We start from the raw sequence: 13360 nt of genomic DNA, 5'->3' as shown, positions 1-13360 counted from the left end.
CTGTGGCGCTTCTCGGCTCATTCGCCTAAGAAGCCCAAGGCGGCGGAGACGATTCTTTCCTCATCCACTTTATCCTCACGCCGACCCCGTGAGGTGTGGCCAGCCTGAGAAAGCGGAGCGGCAACTGAACGCGGCTGTTGTCGGCCTGACCCAGTTCTGCAACCAGGATCTCCGACTGCTTCCCAGAACGCTTAGGATCGCCACGCGCGCACAGCGAGGAGTTGCTGCAAGGAAGCGTGGCTCGGCAATCCAGCCGGCAGAGAAGCGGCTCAGGCCAGGCGGCGGAGTCCTCCAGGGCGCTTTCCCCCAGTAGGGGGGGCTGGCTTCGGCGGAGGAACGCGGCCCCGCCTCCACTCCTCCTTGCCACTAGGCTCCGAGGAAGGTGGAAAGGACAGGCCCGGAGCGGAGACTGGGAGCGCCGAGCGCAGGCAGGTCGCGTGCTGTGCAGGGCGGGCGGGGGCCAGGCGCCAGCGGGGATCGGTCCCTCTCCCAGTCGCTCTCGCCGCACGAGGCAAGGGGCTGGGGTCTCGAGGAGGGCCTGCGTCTTCTGGCGCCGGTGCAGCTGCAGCGGGGGAGGGGGCTGCGCACCCCCGGCCGGCACCTCCTGCAGTGTGCGCCCGGCGAGCGGATCCAGATCACGTTGACGCTTCCTTGAGTTTAGATAATAATCTGCGTACCTGGTGTTGTTTAGCGTGTAGCAGTTTAGTAACAAATTGCAAGGGATTACCTGTTATTCTATGCGCGCTTTCTTGTTGGTAATGCCCCCCCCCCCGCCGTTCATTGTATAACGTTTCATGTTTACGAGCTTATACTAGGAATAAATGTTGGACTTCGTGGAGGTAACTCAGTAATTCTTTCTAGGGCCGTGCTGCAGATTTGTAGGAATCCAGTGGGATGTCTTGCATGGGTAGTATTGAATGGTAAAACCGCAGTATTACATACATTTATATCTGTCGCTATTAGAATTAAGGAACAGCCCAGTATTAAAAAATGAAAAGATTTCATATCATAAGACATCACTGTAACTGTTGCAATGCCATGTGGATTGTTGATTTTTTAAAAAAATCTTCATTTATGGTGGCACAAAACTGGATTATAATCTAGTTTTGGCTAGAGCTAAGAGGAAGGAAACATGGGATCCAGGTTCCTCCTGGCCACTGGTGGGCAGGGGGTAAGTTTGCCAACTCCAGGTAGGAAACTTCTAGAGATTTGGGAGTGGAGCCTGGAGAGACCTTTGTGGGGTCTACTCACCAAGGCATCCATTTTCTCCAGGGGGTTTAATCTCTGTAATTGGGTGACATGGTGTAATATTGGGGGATTTTGAGGTCCCACCTGGAGGCTAGCATCTCAGTGTGCTACCTACAGATTTATTCCAGTATCAGTTTTTGTGAACTAGTGCTTCCATCTTCACTATGAAGCTATTTTATAAATGAGGTATAAATAAACTACAGAACAGCCAAGAGCTATGAAAATATAGGATGAAACATAATCATAGAATTCACATCTAATCAAGACAAATGAACAGCCCTTTCACTAGTTATCCTAAGCAAATAACACCAATAGTGAGTGGCAAGAACATGCTTTGCTCAGATAGTCAACACCTGTGAGATAAAAATCCCAGATGTCTTTGTTGGGGGAAAGTCTAGTATGAAACGTCTTGGTGCCAATACAGCAATTTTGCCTAGTTTCCTTTTGAAGTTATTTTGTTGCAGGATGCTGACTGTCAAGTCAACTGTAGAGTGGCCTGGGAGTGCTTGCATCCTGTAGATTGTGCTCGATGGTTGACTGCTGTAATGCTGATGGTTACACATCCTTTGGCATTCTTCGGTTGACAATCTTAAACTCATATGTAAGTCAAGAGGTATTGTTTCTAGTAGTGTTGCAGCCATACAGTGATGCTTATTTTAGTGGACTCAGAAAATTGCTGTTCAGCATGAAGCCTAACACAATATATTCTCTTTTGTTACAGACTGCATTATGACAGGTTGCAGACTGCCCCTTTGCACTTTTAGAAATATAAATGCTTGGCTCAGGCTCTTGGAGAATTCACCTTATAAACTCTGTGCACCTTGGAAGAGATTTCTTTACTCTGCAAGCTATCAGCCAGTTACAGTAATCATCCAACAACATTTCTTTATTTCTCCCATAAAACGCCATGTGTTTTTGATACCATTATCCAAATGTACCCCAGTAATTACTGCACGATTCAAACGTGATAAAAGTTCTCAGAAGAATATAAAACAAACTGTACAAGAGGAAGAGGAGGATGAAGATGAGGAGAGAAGTGATTCAGAGGATGAGTTTGAAGATGATCCCACCATAGTGAAGGACTACAAAGATCTTGAGAAAGTAGTCCAATCATTTAGATATGATATAATCATGAAAACTGGTCTAGATATTGCAAGAAAGTAAGTATAATAGTTTAGAATTACTTGCTGATAGAATGACTTTTTAAAGATTGCAGATTGTTTTGCAAACTTGTGGGAAGTCACTGCAGAAAAATCAGTTTTGGGAAATGTGGTCCCAGTGCATCGATTTGGGTATGTGAAGATGAGGCCTTGACAGTTACTTCTACATACTTCCCCATGGTGAGGTAAATTTTCCCTACAAAGAGAGCTGTTGTTCCTTCAGAGACTAGCCTAGTAGCATGTTTTTCTTTGTTATTTATCCCTGTCCAGCTTGTCGCTATTAGATCTTTTTGGATTCACTCAGCCATGGAACCTTTTGGGAAGGCGTAGAGCCATCCTTTCTTTAGAAAACTTACACTGAAACTTTTCTCCAGCAATCTAATTAAAGGCTGAGGCTAGTGCTAAGAACTACACAGTCCCTCCTCAGGCTTGGTTTGCTATTGCATCTACAACCCTATCTCTAGAGAGGTCTGCTCGGGGGACTAGGGAAGTTTGGTCGCCAGTCTTGTGGCTTGTAGGGGGTCTTACGGCCTCAGGGCTAAATGGGGTTTTATATTGGGATTTTTATTTTTATGTTTGTAAGCTGCTGTGAGTCTTTGGAAAGCAGCAGGATATAAGCTCAATAAATGATAATGATAATATTTACAAAGAGGAAAAGGGTAGATGGAATGAGAAACAGGTTTATTTTAAACAAATCAGTTATTTTACATCTTCTAGTACTTAATTACAGGCTTTTCTTCTTACAGTGAGAGGTTTCTTTACAGTGAACATACCAAGACACATTTGTTTTAGTAGTATATTACTGTTTGAGGCGACTAGAACTCCACCTCACATACACATATCGAAGGAAATGCAATCCTCATTTCCTTTTTCTAACTAGGCAGGGTTCCTCCTCCTTTTCCTTAGGAGTCACCTTTCACTTTGACTGAATTTGGGAGTTACCACCTGACTATCCAGATTCCCACTGCCAAATAACTGCTCTAGTTACCCAGACACTATGTGGTTTAGCTTTCAGTAGACAACTATTTTCTCACTAGAGTTTCTCTCAGAGGAGAGTTTCAGCTAAGTTTGGTCAGAATCAGAATCACACCTCTCTCAGTCTCAGCTGAACTGCTTTCCCTTCAGCCTCCAGCCAGTATATAACCCCCCCCCCCCCAGCTGTGACTGGCCAGTCACGGGGCTCAAAGCAGCTCCTAACCCTGTAAGTGCTGCACGTCACAGGTCCACAGTTGGGAAAAAGATATATAGATTATGTTTTATTTTACTCTGCTCGTTTTGAATTCTATTATGATTCTTGGTTTGGGCAGCATTCTGAGACATGCTATAGAATGTAACCTGATTTAGTAATTTAAAAGAAAAATCCCTACCCAATTAGAGTAATTGGTTAAATAGTCCATGGGCCAGGTCACATATCAGGTAAAGTGGCAAAATTTCTTTAGATTTTTCTGAAAGGTGTATGCCAATGTATTATATTTTTATGCTAATGGGTAATTTAAGCTTTTTATTATGATGAATTGGTAATTCAAGCTTTTTATAATATCAAGGTGGCCAAATCAAATTTTTCCTACCTTTTCTAATTTTAGCCATAATGAACTAAGTGACCAATTTCAAATTTTAGACTACTATTGGAATGCCAATAAATTCCCTATCCTAACCATTGGTGGCTCTAATATTTGTGCAACCCCCCTTTAGGCAGAGTGCTGTTTGGGACACATCTGTGTGTCTGGCCTGCGCTTCCGCCTGCACAGGCCAGTGTTTTTCTCTCCACCTGTGTTTTTGCTTATAGAGATAGGAATAGTAACACTATGTGAGGCATATATATGTCTATTTGTTTTTCCTCCCAAAGCAAAGTGGAAGATGCATTCTACAATGGTGATCTGAGGCTAAATGGAGAGAAGCTATGGAAGAAAAGCAGAGCGGTAAGGTTTTTGAGAAATATAGTTTGCAACTTCAATGAATAGGAGAATGCATTATTTGGAATGGTTTCACTTTCTTGCACTTACAAAAACTTGTGCCCAAATAGTTTTCAAATATATACTACTTACATTAAGAGAATATGAAACATGAAGAGAATAAGAAACATAATATTGCAGGGCCAGAAGATTTTACTGGCCCCTTCTGCTTTTGTCATGCAAGATCAGTTAGTCAAGCATAACAGACTCTAGTTGGTAGCTGCAGTTGTCTTGTAGCAAAAAAAAATGCAGCTACTAGTCTAGTCACGCAAGCAGCATATAAGGCTGCACCTACACATCCTTGGATATCACTGTGCTACAGCAGTTATTTGTAACTGGATTTTCATAAGAGCCTTTCTGGATCAGACCAGTGGTCTGTGTAATCCAGCATTCCTGTTCATACTGTGGCCAACTAATTCACTTGAGGTCCAGCAGAGTGCTTTAGAGGCAGAGACCTTCCCCTGATGTTGCCTCAGAGCACTGGCCTACAGAACTTGGCTGACTCTGTGTTATGGAAGATCCCCTTATTCATCATGGCCTGTGAGTACCCCTTGATGCTTGTCTAACATTTTAGAATCATCGTTCTTCTGTTCTGAATTAATTGTATGTCACCTTTACTGTTCTAGTATTTAAGGAGAGAGAGAGAGAGAAAACGTCTCTGAATCTGCATTCTTCACCCCATAATTTTATCACCCCCCCCCCATTATACTCTCTCTCTCTCTCTGTTGTCTCTTCTAAACTATAAAGTCCATGGCTCCTTTATCCTTTTCTCATAGGAAAAGTGCTCCAGTCCCTTAGTCATTTTAGTTGCCCTCTTCTGCACTTTTCCAGCTCTATGAGATGCTTTTTGAGAATTGGTGACTACTACAGTATGGTGTGGACAAATGAGGTCACATCATATGTCTGAACAGGAAGATTACAGTATTGGCTTTTTAATTTTCAATTCCTTTCCTAATATCTCCAGCATGGGGTTTGCCTTTTTTACTGCTGCTGCACATTTGGTCAACATTTTTATCAAAGTGTTGGCTACAGCCCCAAGATCTCTTTCAGTCTTGATCAGTTCAGAATCCATCAGCATATATTTAAAGTTAAAAAAATTTGTTCTGGTTTGCCTCGCTTTTCACTTACCTATAGTGAATGTTAATTGTCTTGTTGTTTCTTACTTACTGAATTTATTGCAATTGTCCAGGAAGTCTTCACGGTCTACCTTGTCCTTTGTGGACAAGTGAATCCAGTTGGTGGATATTGTGCTTACACTTTTATTGTAATAAAAAACACTTGGCAAATTAGAACCATTTGACAAAGTGAACTCCAGGCCTACAAAATCTTGTGGCCAGAATAAAATTACTTGTTATCTTGAAGGTGCCTCTGAACTCTGGGTCACTTAAGTTTGCGAGTCTAATTCAGATACTTCACTGGGTGCTTTTGCTAAATGAACTTTCGCTAAGACATGCCCACCACTTCTGTGTATGCCTCCTTTGCAAGATCAGGGATGCAGGATTCCAGTCATGGCACACGTTATGCAGGTATTGTGACTGGAAACTTCTGTTCTAAAGTACAGCGTTAATGGGGAGGCAGGCTGGGAATCAGAAAGTATTTCTTAAGGAAAATATAGGTAATTGTTTCATTTTTTTCTCTTTCATTAGGTAAAAGTTGGTGACACACTAGACCTCATAATTGGAGAGGACAAAGAAACAGAAACTGCTGTAGTTATGAGAGTTGTCTTAAGAAAAGCCTCAGAAAAGAATGATGATGAAAAATACAAAGTGATTTTGAGGCGCTGGCGAAACTTAAAGGTGCCCAAACAGGATGTGTTTAAATGAACTAGGATTTGCTTGTGGAAGAAGTTTCTGAACAACCATATTTGTTATATAATATATGAAATTTGGTTAAACAAGATTTTGTGCGTTCTTTTTTAAAACAATGGGTATGCAGTCTTTTTTGCAGGATACCTCACTTCAATGCATGAGGTTGTTGCTGTTGTGTTATACCAAGGTGGCAAAACTCTGTTTCTAGGCAGTTTTTCCAAATGAGAAAATATATGTCAGGAAATAGAAGGACAGGTTGATTTTTAGAAGCAGTCTTTTATATAATTTAACAAATACTCATCTTAATTTTTACAGGAGAAAAATCTGACTTCTCTTACCCATATTTTGTATGTGTTATCTGTAGTTAGTTGTGTCAGAAGGCTGCTCCCTGAAAAAAGGAAGTACCAGGTGGCTCAACATTACCGTTTTCCATTTGTGCAATGTCTCTGATTTATGTGGCTGGTTTTTCTACTGAATCCTTTCACAGATTGTGAGATATGAATGTGAAATGTAACACAGTCTGTGGCCACTGCGGTTCCCTTACCTGTAAAACTGAGACAGGAGGGAGAAAACATCCTGCTGCAGTCAATGTATTTGCCTCAGGAACTCCAAAGTTCAAGACAGTTTAGCTTAGTAGTACCTTGTTAGAAAATCACCAGACATGTGCAGCTTGGTTTAAAGCCCGGTATATGTTTGTTCCACTCTGAGCATGAAACCCTATTCATCAATAGAAAGGGCAGTGCTGCTTGCACATCCCGGACACATGTGGAGTAATGGTTTCCATAGAAGTACACTTGTTCATATGCATAGACATGTACATGCTTATTGGAATACGCACAAAGCTCTGGATCAGAGTGCATTGTTTTGTCCTGTTAGATCAAAGACTACTGCAATCATATGCTAAGAACTTGTTATCTATCATGCAGTAATTTCAACATGCAGCTTAAGAAAAGCTCTAGATTCCTCCATGCTTTCTTAAAAAGTGTAGGCTTGGCAACCAGTTAGCATGAAAAGGACAAATAATGCTTCAGATTGTATGATATTACATAGGAAAACATATGCTCCTAGTTTTAGAGGTAAGTATTGTTTGTCACCATAAAAATCTAAATTTTCCTTTACATTAATAGTGTCTTCAAATGACATGTTGCCTTGTACAAATATAAAATCCCTGTATTAATACTAACTTAATAAAGCCCAGCTAAACTGTTTCAAATACAGATGCAGCCTCTGTATTTGGTGATTTTATGGATAGAAAGCTGCTCATTTTTTTATAAGTAAATACTGATTCTGATAGTGATGGACACAATAAGAGATTTATATTAATATACTAGGGGCAAAGCTCGTTGTATCCAGGAATACAACGGGCGTTAGAGCTTGGCGGTGGGAAGAGGAAGGGAAGAGGAAGAGGAAGCTGTCCAGTGTGTAAGGGCATGGGGTTGAATGTGTGTGTTGTGTGGGAGGTTGTGACGTGATGACAAATGAGGGCATGGGTGTGGAGATATGGGTGTCAAGAATCTGTGGTTTGGAATGTTCATTGAGTATGGGACAGGACTAACCTTTGGGAATTGTGGCATAGTGGTTACAGATGAGCTTTCCAGAGCCGTTCTTCAGATATGTGAAGGGAAAATCAGACTGGAGACTCTTCTTAGGGGGAGACTACATGGCAACCAATTCATTCCAGTTCTGCATCATTTCCCTTCTTGTGTGAATTAGGCCACAGACACCGAAATGTCCCCCTGCCCTAATACACATGGGATGCACAGGTGTCCACCCTGCTCCTTCTGTCTCCATTTTTTCACTGTTGATAAAATGTTATGTGCCCACGTGCTTCATTCATGGTTGCTCCTTAGAAGAAGAACTGGATTATTGTTTACTACCCAAAGGAGTCTCAAAGTGGTTTACAAACACCTTTTCCCTTCGTCACCCCACAATAGACATTCTGTAATGGATGTGAGGCTGTGAGGGGTTTGAGAGAACTGGGAATGGGCTGCAGTGACCCAACAGGCCTCAGGTGTCTCAAAGCAGTTTCCAGTCATCTTCCCTTCCTCTCCCCATAGCTCCCCCCATGAGGGAGGTGGGGTAGAGAGCCTCATATGGAAACTGGCAACCCTACGAGGAAGTCAGGAGCAGACTGGCAGAGATATCTCCAGATTGCCCCTGGGTGGGCGGGCCCTGTCAGAACTTTAGTCCAATGATTGGGCCTCCTGACTGGCTAGAATTCTTGTCTGTCCTGGTGAGGGCCCAATCGGAAGATGCTTCACACCTTCCAATTGGGCCCTCACCCAGACCAGCCCCGCCCACTCTCCACCCACAACCCTTAACCAAATATGATACCGCTCACCGAACGGGTACAGATTTGACTATTAGAATTTTGAGTTTAATACCATGGTTTTCATCTGTAAATACACTGGGAGTCAAAGTCAAATTACAGCTAAGATTTAGCAAATTCTTTTCGCACATTTATCTGTTGACTATCTCCTGGACATCTGTCATTGAATGGTTAGTGGGACGTAGGATATGTATTTTGTTTGTGCAAGACTTTGGTCCATCCTGTGAGACCTCCCTGTCATCCCATGTAAAATGAAATTATACTTCAGAAAACACCCAAGTCTCCCGTTCATATGTGTAATGCAAGGTAAAAAGGGAACAAATAGTCTTACAGGGAAATATGCTTTTCATGTATCATTTTCTTACTGAGCATCCCTGGTTGCCCCAGAACACAACTTGAAAAATATTGATGTGGAATAATAAAATCAGAGTCCAGTAGCTCCTTTAAGACCAACAAAGATTTATTCAAGGCGTGAACTTTCAAGTGCAAGCACCCTTCATCGGACTTGCATTTGAAAGCTCACGCCTTGAATAAATCTTTATTGGTCTTAAAGGAGCTACTGGACTCTGATTTTATTGTGCTACTTCAGACCAACACGGCTACTCATTTGAATCTATCCTATGTGGAATAAGAAACTGAAAATAAGTAGTATTTAATATCTGAAATAATGAATTAAATAATTTCATTTTTTTGTTACATCTGATTGTTCAGTCATTATCAGTGGGATTTGAAAGGGGGTACATATTCTTTTTTGTCTTTTTGAATAAAAGTGTCGAGGTAATTTTGGTGTATTAATAGAACAAGAACAAGTTTATAATGAATTTTTTTCAGGAATTGCTTTGGGGAAGCTCTTGCGTCACCTGTTGCCTGATCATTGAGTTGCTGGAACAGTAGCCAGCATGCCCAAGAGGCTCTTTAATTAATGATGTGGCCTTTGTAGGTAAACAAGTACTCCCACCATCCCTGTTAGGATGTTTTTAAAGTTAGGAAAAACGCCTCTGTTCATGACATATGGGATCAAACAAGCTGCCAGAATCACCTCCATAAGATTATAGAAATACCACAGTGGAAAAAGCATATTAATGAATTTCCTTGCTAGCTGCCAAATAGTAGTAGTGAAATCAGTAACATTCAGTTTACAAGCAATGTAAAAAACACAAGTATTTTATGGACAAAAACATCCATTCTATAATTAGAACATCACCTCCCCCCCCAGGACTTTGAAGTTGTATGTAGACAGAACATTAATGAAAATAACTGTAATTTAGATTTTGTGTTGTTTTCTTTATAAATATACTATATTCTTAGTAATATTTTCCAATTGACCTCAGAAGGTTCAAATGTTATACTGGGTGGTAGAGAGGTGGTTGTATGCCAACGGGATATGTTAGCTCATAAACCATGTCATTTCTCGTATGCAGGGATCTAACAGCTATGCAGATGGTATCACTGAGTAAGTTTTGAATGATGTCTGGGATCACTACTTAAATTTCTTTAACCATGAACTAGTGGTAGGAAAAGGGTATTTCTTGAGAATTGGGAAGAAGGTATTTGGTAAATCTGATCAAGAATAATTTAAATCCTGTGCAGAATGGCAACATAAGCCTAAAGGTAAGTAAGTACTGGATATTAGGGATTTAAGAACTAAAGGTGGAAGTGGGAGAATTGTGTATAGCTTTCACAATCAATATAATTCTCAAATTACAGTAAATGAGTTTGCTCTCCTCTAATACAAGAAAATAAATGTAACAACAGATATGACTATGGATTGGATGATTCTGTGATGAAATATAATATTAGTCATATATGTTACAGTTCATATATGGAATGTATAGATATGTTAGGGGAGCAGTTGGTATTACTAGCATCCCCATATTGAAGAATTTGTGAGGACAACCATTGAAGAAGATTATTATTTGAAAACGGGACATATCTAGATATCGTTCTGGTTGGATCCTATACAAGAATAAACAAGAACGAAGAACCTTTTATTTCATGTATTCTGTATAATTTTACTACATCTATAGTAGCCTTGGGATAGGTTTTTTCTCTTGTATAGATATGTTAGATCTGCAAGGCTTGACTGTATTAGAGATTTTTTCATATTTCCTGTAAAAGCTACTCTTCTTCAGTCTTGAACTGCAAAGCTGAAGTGATATATTGTTCACTGGTAGAATAAGCTGCAAGAGACTGATTTACCAAATTAGTTTTCAGCACAAAAAAGTGGCACAGTTGATTAGTGAAAACATTCCACTGTGAAAATAGTCTGTTGGAGTATGCTTAGAGGAACATCACATCACACCTTTAAGAAAGCATGAATCAGAAGGTTCAGTAAAGTCATGTATTGACTTGTGCAATAGCATTTCATAAGTTGGACACACCCTGTAGCCCCAGAATCTCACAGATTCAGTGGAATCTGATTTTCTTTCCCCTTAATAGGCAAAACTCTGGCTAAAAAACTTTGAATTTAACAGTTTTTTCTTAAAAGTCAGTTTAGATTGAATAGGAATGGCAATGACATGTATGCTTAAATTGATTTCTACAGGGTTCTGTTTATCTATTCATTACTATTTTGTTTGATCAGATCTAGAATTAATTATTTGGCTGTTTATTGGCTGGGAAATACAAAGCTTCACAGGCTGAAACAAATAAACCTCAATATATTCATTAGAGATTAAGGGATTTGCCAAGCAAAAATTGTTACCAAGCAGTGCTTTAATTTCCAAAAGACTGTTTAAAGTAATGCTCTCTCACAGGTGGGTCCCAGTGATTGATACAATTCTTGTGACTACAATATAGCTATTGAAGCATTTTATATAGTTCCAAAAGAACACATGCTGCATATGACAAAAAATGTGTACTTAGGCACAGAAATTCAAGTGGGTAGACATAGGGGCTTTTTGCACGGCTTCAAAATCGCACAATGGTTGCTAATTGGAAACGCTATTGATTTGCCTTAACGCACGACGTCGTAGACAATCTGCAACACTCCTGAAACCGATCAGCAAAAAGCGCTTCGTTGTAGCGCTTTCAGGGGAATCCCAAAAAGTGGATTCACCCTCCGGAAAGCGCTACACTCTTGCAAACAATCTGTAACACTAGCGATAAAGACCTGTGCGTTACCATTGTTGCGGTTTCTTCAAAGTCCCTCCTCCTGAGCCTGTCCTCCAAACTTCCGGCGAAGCGATCGCCATTTTTTTTTCTCCGAGCGAGCGGGGATAAACGCACCAGCGAGCCTCTTTCTGTTTAGAGGCTTCCCTGGCTTCAGTCCTTTACCTTTAGTCACTAAGCACAAACCACATAAAAGCCCGTTTGCTGAAATAAAGTCCCTTTATTTTTTACACAATAATTCAGCCAAAAATCGGGCCCGTGAGAGGGGGGGGGGATTTTTTTTTTATCACTTGAAGCAGCGTGGCAACGATCATACGATCAAACGACAGCTCACATTAGGCAGCTGGATGGGTCTCTCCGTTGCAACGAATCTACCTAGATTCGTTGCTATGGGTCTGTTTTTTTTTTAAAAAAAAACCTTTCTTAAAGGGAAAGGGGCTGTTTGGGAGCATGCTAACGGCTGCCCATTGGCTGCTTGACGGCCAGGGGCGGGACGAGCTTGGCAATAGCGCTTCCTTTCTAGCGATTTCTGCCGAGACCGGAAGCCTGTGGGAAACGCTAAAAAACGCAACTGATTCCACTACAAAGGCAGGTATGCATAACGACGAATTCCACTATTTTAAATGGCGATTTTTCATTCCGCAAACAATTTGCAACAAAGATCCCCGTGCTTAAAGGCCCATAGAATCAGAGTTGGAAGGAACCTCCTGGGTCATCTAGTCCAACTCCCTGCACTATGCAGGACACACAACCATATCACTCATCCACTGTAACCTGCCACCCTCTTCAACCTTCACAGAATCAGCCTCTTCGTCAGATGGCTATCCAGCCTCTGTTCAAAAATTTTCAAAGATGGAGAATCGACCACCTCCCGAGGAAGCCTGTCCCACTGAGAAACCACTCTTAACTGTCAGGAACTTCTTTCTGAAGTTTAGACGGAATTACCTTTGAATTAATTTCATCCCATTGGTCCTGGTCCATCCCTCTGGGGCAAGAGAAAACTACTATGCTCCATCCTCTATATGGCACCCTTCTAAATACTTGAAGATGGTTATCAAATCTCCTCTCAGTCGTCTCCTCTCCAGGCTAAACAGACCAAGCTCCCCCAACCTTTCTTTATATGTCTTGATCTCCAAACCCCTCACCATCTTTGTTGTCCTCCTCTGGACACTCTCCAGTTTGTCTACATCCCTCTTCAACTAGGGTGCTCAAAACTGAAGACAGTACTCCAAGGGAGGCTGAACCAGAGCAGAGTAAAGCCTCCCGTGATCTGGACACGATACTCCGTTTGATACAGCCCAAAATTCCATTTGCATTTTTAGCCACTAAGGCACACTGTTGACTCAAGTTCAATGTATGGTCTACTAAGACTCCTAGATCCTTTTCGCACATGCTACTGCCAAGATAAGTCTCCCCCATCTTATACTGGTGTATGGTTTTTCCTACCTAAATGCAGAACTGTACATTTGTCCCTATTGAATTTCATTTTATTCAGTTTAGCTACTTCTTGAGCCTATTAAGATCATCCTGTATTTTGTTGCTGCCTTCAGTTGTGTTTGCTACCACTCCCAGTTTAGTATCATCTGCAAATTTAATAAGTATCCCCTCTAATCCCTCATCTAAATCATACAATACAGGCCCCAGGACAGATCCTTAGGGTACTCCACTTGTCACTCTTTTCCAAGATGCTGAACCCTTTGGGTATGATTTGTCAACCAGTTATTGATCCACCTGACAGAATTAGGATCCATA

The 13360-nt window shown here is 41.2% G+C and overlaps 1 protein-coding gene across 3 annotated transcripts; it reads left to right on the top strand.

Moving 5' to 3' along the window:
* The first annotated feature begins 270 nt into the window (after nt 1-270).
* Nucleotides 271-6257, top strand: MTRES1 (mitochondrial transcription rescue factor 1). 3 transcript variants are annotated; one of them, XM_077302821.1, is made up of 4 exons: nt 271-428; nt 1970-2408; nt 4255-4327; nt 6007-6257. In XM_077302821.1, exons 2-4 carry the CDS (start codon nt 1978-1980, stop codon nt 6181-6183), a joined length of 681 nt encoding a protein of 226 aa, XP_077158936.1. In that variant the 5' UTR covers nt 271-428; nt 1970-1977; the 3' UTR covers nt 6184-6257. The 3 variants fall into 3 exon arrangements, with proteins under 3 accessions (XP_077158936.1, XP_077158954.1, XP_077158946.1); XM_077302839.1 differs by having other exon boundaries at nt 278-511; XM_077302831.1 differs by lacking the exon at nt 271-428 and adding an exon at nt 808-1849.
* The last annotated feature ends 7103 nt before the right edge of the window (nt 6258-13360 follow it).

Source organism: Paroedura picta, chromosome 1 (assembly GCF_049243985.1).
Source record: "Paroedura picta isolate Pp20150507F chromosome 1, Ppicta_v3.0, whole genome shotgun sequence".
NCBI lineage: Eukaryota > Metazoa > Chordata > Lepidosauria > Squamata > Gekkonidae > Paroedura > Paroedura picta.
This window is presented reverse-complemented; position numbering and strand designations above follow the sequence as displayed.